General features: G+C 35.6%; 1 protein-coding gene across 2 annotated transcripts in view; it reads left to right on the forward strand.

Annotated features, from left to right (window-relative positions):
* The window catches only part of Exn (Ephexin), a 134787-nt gene that overhangs the window by 47834 nt on the left and 66639 nt on the right, over positions 1-20314 (forward strand). For both annotated transcript variants that reach the window (XM_074175172.1, XM_074175171.1), the window contains exons 4-7: positions 754-1074; positions 6995-7422; positions 10384-10567; positions 14980-15156. In XM_074175172.1, the coding sequence (XP_074031273.1) occupies positions 754-1074; positions 6995-7422; positions 10384-10567; positions 14980-15156 (1110 nt within the window). The remainder of the gene's footprint in view (positions 1-753; positions 1075-6994; positions 7423-10383; positions 10568-14979; positions 15157-20314) is intronic.

Below are 20314 nucleotides of genomic sequence, written 5' to 3' on the forward strand. Positions count from 1 at the left end.
GTCATGCCTCAACCACCGTATTCACCTGATTTGGCCCCCTGAGAGTTTTTTTGTTCCCAAGATTGAAGTGACCATTAAATCACGGTGTTTGGTGACGACTGAGTAGATTAAAAATGAATCGCTGAGAGGGCTCAAAGACATGCAAGAAACGAGGATTGGAAAACTATTGGCACGAGAGTATTATATTTGAGGGGACTATTTTGAACTATAAATTGATGAATGAATAAATATTTTTTGAAAAAAATCCAAATTCACCTTATTTTTTGAACGGATAGCGTATGTGTATATTTGAAAAAATTAATCATTATTGAACATCAATTTATTTTTATATTTTTCAATATGTAGATCGAAGGATCATTATGATTTTCATTGCATGTAATTTTGAAGAAATATTTCTGAAGAACTTCCGAATTGTAGAAATAATTCACAACTAGGGAGGTTTCACACCTCCCCATGCGAGACACCATAATTCAATTAGGATTTTATTGAAGACAAATAGAACATTTTACGTTATTCAATAGAACTTTGTTTCAAATTTGAAATAAATTCAAATATAGTTGTGTCCGATTCCATTGAAAAAGTAACACGCCTTTACAAAATATTCAAAAAGTTCCTCATCACATGACGAGAAACAAATATTTGAAGAGACCTTTATGAACAAAAAAATCATTTTGAAATAGTAACATTTCATTTTCGAATATACAAAAAACTATGAATCAGCTCACTACCGCAAATTTTTGACATTCCTTACAGATCAAGTTCAAGAAACCCGTGTTCCCGTTATTCTTACTGATGAACCAAAACCGGAGTTGGACTCAGAAAGTGAAGTTCAGAAGTCTGATAGTATTTTCAACAGAATCAGACGAAGTGTTTCCATTTCTGCGGTATCTCTGGCAAACCAGCGAAAAAGTACTTTCTATTTGAGTGGTGACATCGACGTTGGTGAAAATGGGAAAGCAAAGGAATCTACCAAGAAAAAATCGGTTTCAAATAATTCACCTTCACCTATTCACGTCAAATCTAGAGTGGTGAGACCGAAAATACCACCTCCTCCAATTCCAGCAAAAAATGTAGGTACGTACGAAAGATGATTATTAAATCTAACTTTTTTTTTTGTATCAATTTTTTATAAGTATCGTATACATAGTGGATGTTTCAATCTGAAACATTCAAATATTTTGAACGAATAAGCCCCGTAAAAAATATTCAAAAAAGTATTAACTTGAAGGAGCTATTCACTATTAAATTTCTTCAAGGAGATGAGGATAATATTTTGGAAACAATGGGCTTGTTTCATGACTTTTGGTTTAAAGTTCACTTGATAGAAATTTTAAATTGAAAAACTGCATTTTGTTTCATCTCTCTAAGTACCGTTGTTTTCCCGCTTCTTCCCGCTTCTTGTTCGATTGACTAATAGGAACAATAGAAATAATCAACAGTACCAAATCGTAAAATTTACGAAACCTACTATTATTAATTTAATTATGGAAGTGTATATGAATCATTTGAAATATTCAATTTATTCTACAATCCTCAATCTGTACAACTACAATTTATTATAAAAAAACGATTCCTACATACATTCCTCTTTCTAATATAGCTACTAACTTCAAGCGTTATAGGCGTTTGGGTAATCTGTTGAATCTTCTACAACTTGAGAGGAAGGTTGAATGAGGTCAAGTATAGACTGAATTGATTGTACTCGAACTGATCCAACAAAAGCTTCTGAGGTATTTTGTTTCATACTTTCAGTGACAGGATTAACTCCAGATAATACTTTCTGTGGAGAATACTTCGAGTTGAAATAAAAAACTCTGTCATCAAATTCAATATTTTCGTTCTCCTTTCATTTATAGTCACTTTTTAAATGATTTCTATGAAGTTTTGGAAGAGTAGAAAGATTGTAGTTCTTTCTTTTCAATAGTTTCACCCATTTTTTTCTCATCATTTTATCCCTTGGGAACCTAAACTCATTATATGAAATAACTTACTTATAAGCCAATGCGCTTTCTGTTTTCTTGTATCTTTTCGCACAATTAAAATCAGCACAAGAATGCACCATAATAATATTCAAATATATCTCTAAACACTTTTAAAAAATACACAAACTAAACTTGATGCAAAAACGAATTGTTCCTACGTGAGGTTTCAGCTAAGAAAAAGTTGAAACTCAATGTTGCAAAAACAAGTAGAATGGATCCGATATGACATACATTTTCAATGCCGAATAAACCAATAAATTGTGATATGGGTACTCCATTTTCCTGAGAAAAAGAACGATCAATTAAAATTTTCTGTAATTATTCATTCATTTTTTAAAGAATAAAGCGAGCAAACAAATAAATGTACAATAATAAGTTCGCTCGAATCCACGAATTAAGCATACAAATGGACAATAATATTATTTGCCTGGATAAATGTTATATAGTACAAGTTATATCTAAATATAATTTTATATAGAATTAAACGAGCTGTATTTTCAAATTTTTCGAATGGTCATGAATCCTAATAAAATAAATCAATTATGCATTCATGCCAAGTACCAAAAAATAAGAAATTCAACGTTACTGGTATATTAGCCATATTGTCATCCAGTCAGCCAGCGCCCTCTGTAGTGTATGCGACAATGTGCTCTTTCTAATATCAATGGTTTCCACAAACTTCGTATTTTTGTTGAAATAATTTCAAAATGAATGTTGAGCCTAGTTTTGTTAAAGCTGACTCCCGACAAATTACCAAGAGTCGATTTTGAAATGATCGATGAATTTTACTTGAAAAATTTGCAATACTTTGGTACCGAAATGAAGAATTAAAAATTGAAACGGAAGGTGGTATATTTAGTAAGTCCATTTTATTTATATGACATTCATTTCAGACTTTGTCTTTTATCGAAGGATGGAATATTTTGATTTAATTTTTTATCTCGGCCAAGGAGCAGTATGGTGACTGAAAAGAGAAGCAAAAATATGTACAGTGAAATGTAGAATTACTACAGAATATATCAATCCAAAAATAACCTGAAAAACTATTTTTCGGAATGTAAACTACTGACACGGAATATGCAGCAAAATAGGTACCCGCCGAGACCTACCTTTTACAAAAAAACGTTATTTAATTATATAATGGTAACAGTTGTATTCACACCGAGTTGACAACAATAACAACAAAAATGGCGTCTGTTAAATTGGATCATCAGATCTGTGATTGGATATTAGAAACCAATACACTTGGCAACTCCGCTCCAGACATGATCAATTTTATTGGTCAACAGACACGCGGCCAATTTAAATTCTTGCTTTTCGAATTATTCTTTTTTCTGCAAATATAAAGAGATTTTGGGACCGATTAGGCTTGATAAGTATAATATACCCCTAATTCGATCAGTCTATAAGCAAACCAGTATCATTTTCTATAGCATGAAACAAGCCCATTATAGCAAGTGAAATCGAAAGTAAAGATGAAAGAATGAAAAGGAATACGACCAGTTCATCAAAACATCTTTCTGAGCAGAAAATATGCAGAATGCAATTAGGTTTTTGGGAAGTGTATGGGTGGCTCATCGGTGTCCAACCATTGTCCTGAACGTCTCCTGTTGACCTAGAGGATCCACTTTTCATCACACACATGACGATACAATCTTAAAAAGCATCGTTTTTATTGGGCAAAAGCAGTTGTTCATGTAACAAACGGATGAGAAGTGAACGAGCAGCTGAAGAAATTGAAAAGCCAATTCGAACTTGCTAACATGGCTAGCCAACCTGCTTCTCTTAGGCAGAGTAGACCTGTTTCAACAAAGAAAGTCTTATCGTCAGCAACTATACCGTCACAAGCTGAAACCCTAAAAGCCTCCAACTTCTGATAGATGGTCATTGTGGGATATGTATTGTCGACATCTTAGGAAGCGGCAAACTTCAATGCTTAGTTGAAAGAAAAAAAAACAACTGTACATGTTTGAACGCTGAACGGTCGAGCGTTAGAAATTTTGTAGTACATTTCATGAAGCAGTAAACACGAACACCAAAGAATTGTGAAAGCTCTAGAGATAGGGCACACATTAAAAGACTATAATCAATTTGACAAATGTCAAGAGACTTTGTGAAACAGATTTGAGTGAAGGCCTTAATTGATGGTTCAAAAAACTGGAATGCTGCGAATCTTGAGGCCAGGTATGGATCTAACGGTAAATATTTTACCCAGCAGTTTTACCTAGCAGTTTGTCGGACACCAGAAGAATGTAATGACGCCATTGTCGATGAGTTTTTTAGAGAATTATACACTTTTATTCTCTAACTCAATATGTTCGCAAACGACAATCTGACAGGGTATTGATCGTCTGCATAACAGTGTCTTCTCAAAATTTTGGAAACAGTATTTCGGCGTGTGTTTGAACAACATTGCGAAGGAAACATAATTTTGAGAATAACCCACCACATCTCCAACCCCACCTAGATGGCTCAGGTCGATGACATCAGAAAGAAGCAGTGTGTGTAGACTTTTGGTACTCGAAGTCTTGAAATGTCTGTCTCGGTTCAGAAAAATTGCAAGTGTTTGAATAATAATGATCATCTGAAATGTTATCCCCTATTGACTCAGGAACTTCCAGAATACTCGTTCGACACCAGTCAGAGGTTCGAAGAGAATATAAAACTTAACTACACAAAAAAGACCCCATTTGAAGTTTGCGAATATATTATTGTAAATCATGCCCGAAAGAAAATAACGCCGACCGCTACTGGTAACCATAAACCAAACGTGACGTAGTTTTCTGGAAGATTCAGAAAGGAAAGAGTCACAGAAACGCAGATAGCCTCTCAAGAAGACCATGCTTGATATTCGGTTGTAATTTTTGCCAACGCCTAGAGCACGAGGATACCCAGCTACCAAAAGAACTTTTCACCAGACGGGATGAGGTAGCAGGCAGAGACTCCTTTATGGATAGCTCTGTCGTTTCGGGATCCCTCTGACCCGGAAGATAGCAACCTGTAAGGGTCCCTTGACCAGGGACCCTTACAGGGTCCCTGGATTGAGGATTCACCTGACCACGGTGTGGTAAGGTCGTTAACAGACTATGAGGGTGACACTACCTTCCTGACAAGGCAAGATATCATCGTAGTGCAGAAGGAGGATCCCGTCTTGGAAACAGTACGAGAATGGATTGCCAAAGGAGCGAGATCGGAATGGCAAGATATTCCCAAGCACGGCCAGAAGAAAAAGGGTTACTGGCTCCAATAGGACTCCATGAGCATTCGAGATGACTCGAAAATGGGAAAGCCCGGATGGATGATTCTTCCTAAGACAGCTCCAACAGCTTCACTATGGTCGCACTGGAGGGCATTTCGGAGTGAATAGAGAAAGGGTCCGAAGACAAGGCAGAGATGAAAGTTGAAGCAGTACCTCAGTGGGTGCCCTTTCGAGAGAATCGCAGTCGATATTTTGGGACCACTTCCTGTGAACACATCCGGTAATAAGTACCTTATGGTTGTGATGAACTACTTCTCCAAATAGCCTGATGTAGTAGCCTTACTCAACCAAGAGGCTAAAACGGTAGCAGAAGCCCTGTTGTAGAACGTAATTGCTAGACACGGAGTACCTCAAGAACTACACTCGGATCAGGGATCAGGGCCGCAACTTCGAATCGGATTCATGGAAGGAAATGATGACTCTGTTGGGAATACAGAAGACAAGAACAACTGCTCTTCACCCACAATCCGATGGAATGGTCGAGAGGCATAATCGCATCATCAATAACTACCTCTCGATGTTTGTCTCCGAAAACCAAAGAGACTGGGATGAATTGATTCCTCTTTTCTGATGGCATACATGACGCGACAGGTTATACACCATCCATGTTGTTGACTGGTAGGGAACTGAAGCTTCCGATACATGTATTGTATGGCAGTTCTTTCAATGAATCTCAAGAGGTACCTCTTTCAGTGTATGTGAATGACGTGAAGGAGAGACTGGAAATTTAACACAAATTTGCCAAGACCCAATTAGAGCTTTTCAGCGACAGGATGAAAATAAGATTTGACAAAACGTCGCTGCCAGTGAGCTTCAAGGAGGGCGATGCAGTGTGGCTCTACCAACCCCAACGTGGGAAAGGTTTGTGTCCCAAGTTGCAGAGACCATGGCAAGGACCTTACTTGGTAACCAAAAAGATGAACGATCTGGTGTACAAAATCCAAATGTCACCCAGAAGCAAGCCTAAAGTTGTCCACATAGAAGGGCTGAGTCCTTACATTGGTCGTGATGTCCCCTCTTGGAATGTTGTTCGGGGCAAACAACCTCAGAAAAGGATGTAGTGTTGTAAATCATGCCCGAAAGAAAATAACGTCGGCCGCCACTGGTAACCATAACCAAACGTGACGTAGCTAACAGCGCGCGAATGTACGATGCTACCAATTTCGACGGAAATTTGGCGAAATTTCTAGGACATTGGATTACGATATTTGAAGGCTAGCCAGGAGGATATCGACACAGTCAAGTGGACGTTACAGTGCAGTACGCGAAGTGATGTAGTAAGGCGATATACATTCAAATAATACTTGAAGTTTAGTTGAAGTGTTTGTTGTATTTAAAGTGAAATACAGTTAACTATTGGTCAACCCACGGGGAAAAACGTAACAATATGTTTGTAGTAACTGAAAAAATTCACGAAAAAGTGAGAGCAAAAGTGATGTAATGGTAATGGTCTGAATAATGAGCTGAATAGAGTCTATGGAGTTTAACTCGATAGAGTTGATATATTTTGCCCTTTCTGTATGTAGAAGGGCTGTTGATCTAGTATTGTTCTTAGGACTGCTGTTCATAGTAGGGATTGCAAGACATTGCAAGACACGTAACACAACAATATATTCGTATCAATACATTGAAATGTGAATATGTGAACTAATATTTTCATTCTTGACACACACACACACACACCAAATCTAGAAATCTAGAGGTTTCGAATGAGTTTGATTGTTTTCTGTATTGTGATACTCCATTTTTTCAGGTGGTGCAAAAGCCAAAAATGTCCAACAACAGAGAAAATCTCTGTATTCAGAGGCGGGTGTCTTCAATAAAAATAGTCACCAAAATAAACCTGATGATAATAGAACCTCCTGGTATGCTGAAATCGGCCTTTACCCGAAACCACCGACTGATGCCCCATCTGCGGAAAACATTGAAACAATAGCCAGTTTTCATATACCAAGAAATAGTTCAGAAGTAAACGAATGTTCAAATATTAATCCACAACCAGTATTTTCTAGTTTGCTGGACGAACTGAATTCTAAAGTAATCAACAGTAACGTAGGAACTGAAACTGAAACACCGTATTACAATCAGAGCTTAGATAGCTTCAATAGTACCGACTCGGGAGCTGTGCATGATCTGGCATTTTTGGAGGATGAACCTTTGTATCAGTTTTACGACCCCACAGTAAGTAAATGAAAGTAATTACAATAGATTCTTGGGAAAGTAATAGTTATGGGTAATCAAATTATTGATTAATTAATTGAAATTCAAATCCAATTATGGGAAGTAATATTAGATTGTATTGAATGAGTTATTGTTGGATTACAAAAATATAAATCGTCCACGCTATCTATTGAAAACACTTTTCTCATTCATGTCTCTGCCAATCAAGTTTGCACAATCAGAAGATTTGTAGAGATATTATTTTGTTCTGGTGTATAGAAAATGTTTTCAATAGATTCATTTTACGCTAAAGAATTCAATTGAACTTATTGAATCAAGACTGTCTATTACTTATCACATTGTCGTTTTAAAATTTGGAACACCCTATATATTTCAACTTGAATAATTACCTTGAAAAGAGTTGTTTTTAAAAGTATGATACTATTACAGTTTATACCGAGTGGTTCAGAATTTATGGTGTGATTTATGACAGAAAACGGGTATATTCAATACCAAAATGGAATAAAAATCTTTCAGCCCGAAATTTTTGAAAATGACGTTTTTTCATCACAGGGATAACTGAAACATGAGGTCACTTTTTTCAATAAGACCATTCAAGACTAGACCACACGATGACCTTTCAAGAAATATACGGTTTGACCACTTTACATCTATTGAAAATGTATCTAATTCTTGAGGAAATAATCTGAAAGCCGTTTAATCAATGCAATAACTTTTTAATGCAATAAGTAATTTTAACAAGCCTAAAATCATAGCCGTTGGTAAATCTCACATGTCGAACTTCAATTATAGTGGGTTTTCGTAATAAAAAAACTTTTCTGATCTCGTTTTTCATATCGTCTGGTGTCGTTGGTTTCTTTCGGAAGATCTTTCCTTCAACATATATCCATAGATAGAAATCTAGGGCAAGTGAGATCTGGGGATTGTGCTGGCCACTTGATGAACCCATCAATTCGGATCCATTTATTCTTACGCCATCTGTTCAGAAGACTTTGAATTTTGACCGAAATCTGTAAATATCTCTATGTCCCAAACATTTATCGACCAATTATTTTAGTTTATCAATTTTTCTGGCTGAATGACCAGTTTGGCAGGTTAACCACGCCAACGTAAAGTGGGTTAGTTTCATTTTATTACAGTTGAGTGTGTTTCTTACTAGATTTTAAGTTCACCATAAAATAGGTAGTGATAGTCATTGTACCTGTTGAGATTTTTTACACTGTAGGTGTACACTGAAGGTGTAGAAAGTATAAAGCACACGAAATAAATGAAGCGTAGAAGGAGAAAAAACGAATCGTGGAAGGAAAAGACTGAATTGGCGAGGATGTGAACTGTTCAAAATATTGAGTACAATGGAAATTGCAATTCTTAGATTTTTGCTGTAGCTACAATATCTAGAGATATATTTTTTTTATTTATATTATCTGGAAATATGGAATGGATTTACTGCGAGAAAACAACGACATTAAAGAAAACAGAGAAGTAATTTGCTCTATCACAACAAAAACAATAATTGAAGATGAAGTTAATATGTGCACAGTTCATAATGGTTTTTTTGTCAAAAATCAATATGGATTTGGACTATTCTGTTTTGGCCTTATTCTTTTTCACTTTCTCAAATAGAACATTTTGCTATTTGAAAAAGGTAAAAAGAGTTCCCAAGTTTTGGCTACCCTTCTATGGAAGAAGTGCCTTTCGGCAAAATTACGGACAGGAAATGAAAATACGCTATTCTCAGAACACTTGAATGTTTTTCTATCTACTCTTTTTATCGATTAGGAGACATTTGCTGTTGAAATAACCTTCTTTCTGACCTGATTTTCACCATAACTTCTACCCGGTATATACCACAAAAACCCTATATTTTCAAGAACTTTTCAAGACAATCGTACGAGTTATGGAATATATAGGTTGATCTATTAAAAAAAAACTTTGAATTACAACTTAATCAAACACTTTGTATATTTGTACCAGATTTTGTAACATGACTTCCATAACTCTAACCATTAATATTCAATTCTATCTTCAATGGAGAAGCCCGTATCTGGCACCCTCACACACATCGTTGATCTCACCACTTGAAACTAACTTGATATATTTTATGGTCTCTATGAACTATACTATCAGATTGTTTCAAAAGTTTTGTATTATGAGTATATTTTTAACTGTAATATCTCGGTAAATATATATGTATTCAATTGATTGAACGTAACACAAGTCGATTAATTTCTATAGCATGAACATTGTGTGCTCAGGATTCGATTGAGTCGACGAAGGCCGTATTTACGTCATCCCTCACACCGTTTGTAATGGGTCAGTCTCCTCCAGAGTCCTCAAATTGTCGTTCTGAATTACTAATTACTGTAGGTCCACCAATTCGGTTTACCACTTCGGTGGTGGACCTACAGTAGTATTGACATTAGTGGTATTGACATTGGTGGTATTGACATTCGGGGTATTGACATTGACATTGATATTGACATTGAAACGGACAAACCTTTTGAAACAATCCAATACTTGAAGTGATGGATCAAAATTTCAATGAATCCATACTCACACTTCTCAATTCCTGATGATAAAAAAAATCATATGAAAAAAGAACCAATTGTATTAATAAGTACATGGTATGTATCATTAAAAATCTTCTTAATTTTTAAAATTTGAATAAAGTGTGGTTCGATAGTGAATAGAATTAAAAATATCCCCATCCTGAACAAAGGGCATACCAAATATCTTGTTAAAAAGATATTTGCAACAGTAAATTGGAATGCGGATATAATCAACAAACTCAATTTCTACACTCCATCCAGTTTCATCACAGTTAAAGCCACTTCTAAATAGTTATTAGAAACGATTGTGAAATGTGAATTTAATTTTCCATATTGAGCCTTCAAGTCACTCAATTTATTTCCATGATAGGTAATCTTTATTTTTCAGTTAAAAATATTTTTTACGTTTTAGTCCATATCCGATTATGATAATTCCGATTTCGAAAATGAAATTTATGAAGATGTTGATGAAAGAAATGAAATATATATTTCATCAACACCAACGCCTGAGCTGATGTCAGTGAGTCGAAGCGATTTCAATTTTACAAGGAGTCTGTGGTGTGAAACACCTGAAGTTACGAAGTCAGCGGTTTTGAGTAAGTAATTTTTTTGATAGTTTTATTTATTCAGACTACATTTTTTGGTATAATTATCAACTGATTCTGTTTTGCATTAAAATATTGTACTTGAGCAAGACTGTACTGGATTAATTCGAACTTGTTTTATACAGACTCGAGTCTGTATAAAACAATCAACTCAATAGCCCCATAAAAAAAGTCCAAAGGTGTCAAACGATTTCAATGATCAGAAGGTCAACAGTAGTTTCCAGCATATTCCAATACATTTCCCCATATATACACTACCGGTAGTTGTGAATTTGGATACAAGTTCCCTCAAATATTTTCTACAGATAGGACGATTCGGAAAACGTTCATTGAAAATCCTTTCGGTCTCGTGAAAGTTACGCGTCGCTCCTCCAATGGACCTTTCTGTTAGTAAAACCGAAAACTAAATGAGAATATTCTAACTGAACAATGATGTTTATTGTCGTACTGACATTTTTTGTCGTTTTTTATGAATAAAACATAACTTAACCAACCTTATCGGGTTGTTGGAATTGCCATGGCAGATCAAAAAGAATATTTCTAGAAATTTCGATATTAATGTGTTCGTCTTCAGGGTATTATTAAATGTTTCGCCATTTTGTAGTGGTTGAAGATATTGACATTATATTCTAGGGTTGTGAAGTTTTCTTCAGGAGATTCAAAATGATGTGTCACAAGACACCCCTTTCCATTTAGATTTTTTTCCCTAGATGGCGCCCAGTCGCCATCTTGAAAGTTTCATCTGTCAGTTTCACTTCAAAATAAAGTATTTATGCATTAATTCCATTATCCCAAATTTAATTTTTTTTGAGTTGACCCATTCAAAAAATGAAGGTGGGGACATTAAAGAAATACACTGTATAATTATTTCTGGAGTGCTATTCTCCTGTTTCAGATCGTGTCAGATGATGGAATGGAACATACCATTCAATTTTCCATAGGTTTGTTGAAATTTATACAGGGCGTTCCTCAATGACATGTGAATATTCAATGGCGTAAATCTGCATGAAAAAATAATGAGAGCTATTATATAAACTGTGGTCCAAAAGTGTTAGCTATATTTTAGTGATATTTGGTAAGCAGTGACAGTCGATGAAAGTATATATTTTTCAATGAAAAAATAATTTTCCACTTCAACAGTGGCGGGGTATGGGGATTGACTTCGATATATTTGAAGAAAACACTGATACGAGTTTCAATGTTTCTCAAAAAAATTCATTTTTGAACTTCTTATCAATTTGGGTTAAAAAGTCCTGTTAAGTTTTATCCTACTTTACGTTGTTTTTAAGTGAAAAAATAGAAACCCTTGTATTGTCCGAGAAATGAATGATTTTTTTTGTATTCAATTCGATTTTATACGGGAACACCCCTGTATTCTCAGAAAGTACTTTTCAAGAGAAGTTTGTTAGATAACAAATATAGGATATTCTATAAAAAATAAGGCTTGTTTTCGAGTTCAGTTCCACACTATTGGAAAAAATAAATGTTATTCGATAATGAAAAACCCATATTCTAAAAATGTTCTCAAAACAACAAAAATTATTGGTGAATAATTTAAAAATGACCAATACTTAAACTTTTATACGAAACATTTTTGATAACTTTACTCCTTCACTCCAGACTAATAGAAAGTGATATACACTTTATATGTTAAATAAATCAAGCCATACGCCCTGGTACAAGAGATCTTTCTCCTTGATCTCAAATTGTCGACTAATCACCAGAATAAAAGTTGATACTTGAATTTTTTGAGAAGGGGGCCTGTAAAACATATTTGTAATGTATGAATTGTAAAAAGTCGTCTTCGAAACGGTTAATCAAAAGTTCTATTATATACTGTCTTTCCACAGGGACTTTCGAACTTTGACAGTTGATTACGGCCATCTTGTTGAAGCTACATCTGTCAAATTAGTTTTCATTTATTCAGTCTGTTTTGCCAAATCACCATGGACAGATATAGCATTCAAAAATAATAAAATTGATTTATCAAAATGTGTGTACTGTTCGAGCAACGTACCGCGTTTCATCCATTTCACGCGGTCGCCATAACGTTCTACCGAGACGACTATTCGCAATGTGGTGGACGAATTTGAGTTCACTGCGACATTACCAATCCAGATGAGATTCAAAAGCATCCATTGCATTCCGAAAAAGTCGCTATTTATTGTGGAATTTGAGCTGACGACGTCATCGCTCCATATTCCTTTGAGAACGACTGTCAACGGCTAACACTATAGGTCGATGATTACGAACTTCTTTCGGCCTGAATTGGATAATCTGGACACCAATGACATGTGATTTCAACAGGACGGCGCTACGTGCCACACAGCTCATGTCACATTGGATATTCTGCACAAGCGATTTGAAGGCATGGTCATCTCACGTGGAGGTGTTGTGAACTGGCCACTGATATCATCCGATTTGATCCCATTAGACATTTTCTTGTGGTGTTTTCTCAAGTCGAAGGTGATTGCCAATAAGCCAGATACCACAGTGGTTCTCAAATCCAACATAACCCTTGCAATCGGTCAAATTCAGCCTGATTTATGCGCCAGATTAATAGAAAATTGAACGTTTCGGATGCGCTTCACCCAGAGAAGCCATGGCGGACATCCGTACGATGTCATATTCCACACTAAATGGCATCAATAGGCCTTTCAAACGAAAAAATAATTTCGATGATATCTCACACATACATTGTTTTATCGGAATTTAAAGATATGAAGCGCTTAATGAAAGAACCTATACACACTTTGAATAAGTGGGCATATTACAATTCAAGAAAATATCCCTTCACGACCGGAATCACGATTGAAGAGGATAAGTACCAAACGTTTAGACTGCTACTCTGGCAGATATTTCAGAGGCATGTGCATTGATTGCGAGGACAAAAGTTATATCGCGAAATCAGCGCACATACCACCGCTTATGTCTGCCGCAGTAGCAGACGAAATGTTTAGTACTATAGTGTCTTTTATCGAGCGCTTTCTATCTTCACCTTCGAGTAAAACAAATTGTGTGTGAGGTATCATCGACATTGTTTATTCGTTTGAAAGACCTATTGATGCCACTACGTGTCGAATATAACATCGTTCAAATGTTCGCCACGGCTTGTCTGGGTGGAGCGCATCGAAACGTCCAATTTTCCGTAACTTTGAGGACCTCTGTGGTTCCTGGCTTATTCGCATACACTTGCGACTGAAGAAAACCTCACAAGAAAAAGTCTAACGAGATCAAATCGCACGATCTCGGTGGCCAGTTCACCTCCACGTGAGATGACTATGCCCTCAAATTGCTCGTACGGAATATCCAAGAATGTGGCATGAGCTGTGTGGCATGTAGCGCCGTCCTGTTGAAACTATATGTTGTTGATGTCCAGGTCATCCAATTCAGACCAAAAAAAGTTGGTAATCATCGACCTATAGTGCTCGCCATTGACAGTTATGGCCTGGCTAACGTCCTTCACGAAGAAATATGGACCGATGACACTGCCAGCCCGAAATCCACATCAAACAGTGACTTTTTCTGCATGCATTGGATGCTCTTGGATCTCATATGGACTGGTATCGTTCCAAATTCAATAATTTTGTTTGCTTTCATACCTATTCATCCAGAAATGGGCGTCATAGCTGAAGGAGATTTTTCTATGAAAATTATGGTCAGTTGCCAACTGCGAACATTCCCATTCAGCGAACACACGTCGTAGTCTATTGTCGTTTAACTTCAGTTCCTACGTCAGTTGAATTTTTTACGGGTGCAGGCCCAAATCACGACGCAAAATTTGCCAAGTTGTGGTCTGCGAAAGACCGAGTTCTTGTGAGCGACGCGACATAGATTGCTTTGGATTTTCCTGCACACTCTCACAGACAGCGGCGATGTATTCGGCAGATCTTGCGTTTCGTCGACGTACGGTCATTGGTCGATCGTTTACTGAACTAGTGGACTCACATTTATCCACCACATTGCGAATAGTCCTCTTGCTAGAACGATTATGGCTTCCTTAAAATGGGTGAAGCGCGCGGTACGTTGCCCGAACAGAACATCCATTCTGATAAAACAATTTCATTATTTGCACGTGTTGTTTACATGTTACATCTGTCCATGGTGATTTGGCAAATCAGACTGAATAAATGACAACTTATTTGACAGATGTAGCTTCTAGAAGACGGCCGTTACTGATTGTTGAAGTTCAGAAGTCCCTGTTGGAAGACCCTATATAAGTTCCATTCGCCCACGGCCTATTAGCCAGGATATTGTTCTATTTATTGACTTCCCAGTTGTTTCCGAGGCTACAGTCAGATAATTCCATCTAAGAATAGATCCACCTACCTACTAAATTTCTACTTTCGTAATTTACATAAAATAATGCTACATGTTCCATGTTAAATTTCTTCTTGTTTTAGGCAAACTCAGCCCTCAGCAGAAGAAACTCCAAGAAGCCAAATTTGAGCTTATCACTTCAGAAGCTTCTTATCTGAATTCGTTAAACGTACTTTGCAATCATTTCGTTTCCAGGTTCGCAAATTCGAACATTGTTAATGAAAGAGATATGAATGAACTCTTTGGGAAAGTAAAAGAAGGTAAGAGTAAACTATTGTATAATTGTTAACAACAACAAGCTATTAAGAAAAAGAAAGGTGTAATTGTAATCATCAAACGCGATGTTCACTTTCTTTATTGGCAAGAGCCAACACAATATTAAGTCGTCAGTTCTCAAATAGAATTTAAAATTTTCACTCAGTTTATTTGATGTCATTATGGTGGTCGCCGTTATGTATATCACTCTTAGACGTGTGAATTAGGAAATTCAGACAAGAATGTCTTTGTTACATTAGGAATGACATACATAAGGTGTATTGGTTTTTATTTTAAACTGAAAGTATGAATATTTATCACTAAGTATCATTCTTTGTCTGTTAAAACTAATGTCTTCTTTGAAGGAATTTTGGAAAATATCTTTCAAAATTTGTGATAACCACGAAAATCCGTCCATGATTCTGGAATATATTGTTTTGTTAATTTCATGTCTGAAATTTCTTTTTCCTATGAAAAAAAAATCCTAATCACATTTTTACGTAGAATTCAATGCTGTAAAAAAATTATTTTTTTCAAATGAGATATCAATAGTTAATGATGGAAAACTATTTTATTAATGAGACACCCTGTATATTCCTGCATATTCCAATAGAGCTTAAAATTACCTTTCCCAAAATGTAGTATACTTGATGTTTTGCTAGAGTCATCTCTGAAATACAGAGCTTTTAGTTTATTTCATGTAGACTTCGAAACGCACACTTTGATCAAGTAGGCTTTGGACGAGGCGGTGATAAAACAGAAAGAAATTGTTTAGTAGTAGCTACGAAATATTGAGAAAGCTTTTCAAAGCAGTAAATGAAACAAATAGTTTAAATAAAACTAATTACACTATATTCACTACTAATAAATGAAATCGGCTAATAACCTAGAAGTTGGTGCCGCAAAAAAAATAAAAAAATGAAACTTTAGCAATAATAATAATGATAAAGCTCAAACAATGAAATAAATTTCTTCAGAGAAGGTTTTCGAAATATCCATCAGCTTTTCCTACACACAGGCGACACCTTTTCTGAAGGTTTTTTTGATAAATTTATTAGTTGAATAGGAGTGAGAAAAGCATAACTTTGCATCACTGCCGCTTGCAATTCGTATCTGGAATTGGTCAGCAATTTGAAAATAAGATCTTTCAACCCGCTCCAGAGGTAAAAGTCCATAGGCGTTAGGTCCGGTGGCTGACCGGCCAACGATTGGGTCCTTGGTCGGCAATCCAATTATAATTAAAATTAGCAGCGGAAAAATTGGTGACAATTGCAGTGTTGTGAGGCGAAGCCCTGTCTTGTTGAAAATATATTTTTTAGACATCCATTAGTGGCAATTCATCAACAAAAGGTTCAATATTTTTCCTTAACATTTCTAAATACCTCTGAGATGTGAGAGTGCCACAATGAAATAACGAGCCGATAATTCTACTTCTGAAAACACCTGCCCACAGACTAAATCCAAATCTTCCTTGGATTCTTTAATACCCAATAGGATGAGGATTTTGTTGTGCCCAAGTATAAGAATTATAGCGGTTGAAAATGCCGGCACTGCTTACATAAGCTTCGTCTGTCCCAATACAAGTTAACGAAAAATCACGCCTTCTAGGAACTACTCGCAAAAAGCTATGCGCCTTTCAAAATCTCCTGGTCCGAGTTGATAAATTCTTCTGGTCCTATATGGCTTGAATTTGTTTTTTTTTCAAAATCCTCCTAGATAAGGCCTGTTGATATTATCACTATTTGATTCATATAATTTTGACCTTTTCTTTTCAAATTGTCCACCATAAATTACGTTCTGTTGTAATCTTGCGAAAGGACACCTTGCGAAAGGATACTTACCTTTCGTAATACAACTTGTTTGCTGCTTCTGCATTTCCACGATTTGTATAAAACAGACTGTAATATCCCATTTTTCATAATTCTCATACTTTGTTGCGAATATGTTTGAAAATTGAACAGAAACCACTAAATAAAGAGAGTCTTTACTGCTTGAATCAAAATTTGACAGTACCAGTAAAGATCTGCATCTTTGAAAGTTTTCAATTTGGCCCACTCTGTACAAATATAACTTCAAAATTAAGTTTTCAATACCTTTAGGTAAATACCCTTTCTGTTGGAAGAAATTAACATGAAAATGCGCCCAATAAGAGTTAGTGATAAAAATCAGACCGAGTTATATAGGATATTCAATTTTATTGTCATCGATATTTTTTCTAAGAAATTTTTCAGATTAATTCAGAAGAACTTGAGAAAATATGATATTTTCACAAAAGTCTTTATCTTATTTTGAAACTTTCACAATTTCAATCATTTTGATATTATTTATATTTATGTCTCACTACAGAAAAGTTTTCTCATAAAGCTTTTTCGTCACTTGTCGACTACCAGAATAGTTGGTCATTGATCAAAACAGCATTCAAGGCGTGGTACGCGCGCTTGACTTTGGAAGTAAGAAGCTGGTGAATGAGTGACGTCGGCGTTACGAAAAGTGTGATCGAGCGAGGCCAACGGAAGTTGAGAGGGAGGTATAAGTTACCGAAGATAGAAAGTTACGTTTCGTATATTACTGGGCAAAAGAGAGAGAGAGAGAGAGAGGTGCAAGCACACATTTGCGGTCGGGTAGGCTTTGAAGAATTAGGCAAATACGTTGCCACTAATTTCAGCAGAAGATTTTAATGTTAATTTCGCGTTCGAAGATGGCAACTTTTGGTAAACTTTCTACACGATAAACAAGAACTACAACTAAATAATACAACCGAAACGAGCCTTTCACAAGACATGGAACAACAATCAAGGCAGTTTTCTCTATTTATATAGATGGAGTAATTTCGTTTTTCTTGCTTGTTCTATGAAATCCAGATTAACATGACACCGTCAAAACTAAATAAATGTTGATTAATTTTTAATGGAAAGTAAAACAAACAGAAGAACATAACGGCATACATAGGAGGTAAAAACGTGACTTTACCGTATCGAAAACAACAAATATAATTTGCTTGTTCGTGTGGAAACGGGCGAGGACTAAAATTCGTCAAATAATAATATTGGACCTGTGAAATGCAGATCACGTTCTTTCTCAACAAAACGAATGAATTAAAAGATTTGGAAGATTCACAATCTTTGCTGATGTTTGTGACCGTGAATGTTATTGTTTGATATTACACGGTAACAAAAGTGAGTCACGAGAAGAATCATGTTTACTTTCCGATAATCTCCAAAACCAAGTCAGCAACTATTTTGTTATTTGTTATGCTATCTACTTGTACTTGACACTGAATTCATCTTTTTGTCAAATATGAATCCAAATTAAAGTAAAACTTTCGTAATGACTTATATAATTGAAGGAGAGGTTACTTGTCTAATATCATTCAATCTGTGAAAGATTGTATTTGGAAAATTAATGGTAGAAGACGGTGTACAAGTTTGATCAAGATTATATTCAGACTTTTGTTATTAGTGATGAAAAGTAATTACGAAAATATTCTTCAGATGATTAATATGTCTCCCCATTATGTTGACGTCGACTTCAACTTATATTTTAACTTCCGAACCCCACTTCTCACTGTTAATTTAGAGGACACCGTATCAAAATAGGATTATATACCCGATATCTGAACTGCCAATATCACAGACAAATAATTCAGTCCAAATAAACATTTTAATTCACAAGAAGGGAACAAGCTGTCGTCACTCGATTTTGTTAGGAAATACCAAACACACCCACGAATCCTTGATATCTCTAGCAGATCAATCACAGTGCTACATTTGTGAAGTTATATATATATATATATATATATATATATATATATATATATATATATATATATATATATATAACGAATTGAATAAATGAATTTATACGACGAAAATACAATATTCATTCTTGACAAATATCATTAATAACAAACAAAATAACAAATCTACTATGACAAATGTTAAAATATGTCCAGTAGTAACCAAGACATTCTCCAACAAATAGGTATTTAGTTGAAGGGGATTGAAAAACCATTGTTTTTTTGAAGGCAGTATAAATATATATTCCTCTGAATTATACTGTTAACAGATACATCGCACCTATCAATAAGACCGACTTGGCATTTTATCGGGATTATTCGTGATATTCTTCAGTTTACTTCGAGAGCGCGTTGTTGTTCGGGAATCGTGAAGCTTCCAAAATTGTCACCATTGAATATAAATGGAAAAACAATTGATATGAATGTATATAATTCTTTAAGAATACAATATCCGTCCGAAATAAAAAGTAAGGAGGAAGTAGTTCAGAATTCTCAAGGAACTCAAGGAAAACAACAACTTTTTCGAGTCGAAAGTATCCACTGGTAGAAAGTGTTTGGTTATCGATGAAGAAGTGAAGAATTCTATTAGGAGAACAGTACACTCTTTTTACATAAAAAATGAAATACCTACATTTAATAAAGTTTTGTCAGTTATTCGTGAAGACAGTTTTTTTCCTGATATAAGAAGAACTCGATTATGGAAGATATTAATGGGCTGAATTTCACTTTTGGAAAGCAAGATAGAAAGAGCATGTTAATGAAAAATCAGAGATTGTAGAATGGAGAAGAAACTATATAAGAGAAATAAAGAAAGCCAGAGCACATGAAACATGGGTCAATGTGGGTCATACCGTCTCGAAGGTTTGGCAAGATCAGAACATCAAAAGTGGAAGACAAGCCTTTATGAAAGGTTGGTCCACTGGATTGAAAATTCCAGTTGGAAAAGGTTGTGGTCTTATCATCACTCACATAGGCAGCAGTGAAGGATTCGTGAAAGATGGATTTATGTTGTTTGTGAATCGAAGAAAAAAGGGGATTATCATAAAGAAATGGATGCCACAGTATTCGAAGAATGGTTTGAAACATACTTGTAAAACTTCCGCAGGGATCCGTAATAGTAATGAATAACGCAAGTTACCACAGTAGACGAGTCGACGAGCTGCCAACGTCGTGTTGGAAGACAGCAGATATTACTGAGTGGTTACAAATGAAAGCTATTCCTTTTGAATCGACCATGTTGAAAGCGGCGCTCCTCAACTTGGCTAAACGTCATAAGTCAAATTCGTCAGGTATGTCACCGATGAGAAGGCGAAGACTAAAGGAATGTCGGTTCTTCGGTTGCCGCCTTATCACTGTGAATTGAATCC

This window comes from Leptinotarsa decemlineata, unplaced genomic scaffold (assembly GCF_025532065.1).
Source record: "Leptinotarsa decemlineata unplaced genomic scaffold, Ldec_3_MD MMD2_tig00000882_RagTag_RagTag, whole genome shotgun sequence".
NCBI lineage: Eukaryota > Metazoa > Arthropoda > Insecta > Coleoptera > Chrysomelidae > Leptinotarsa > Leptinotarsa decemlineata.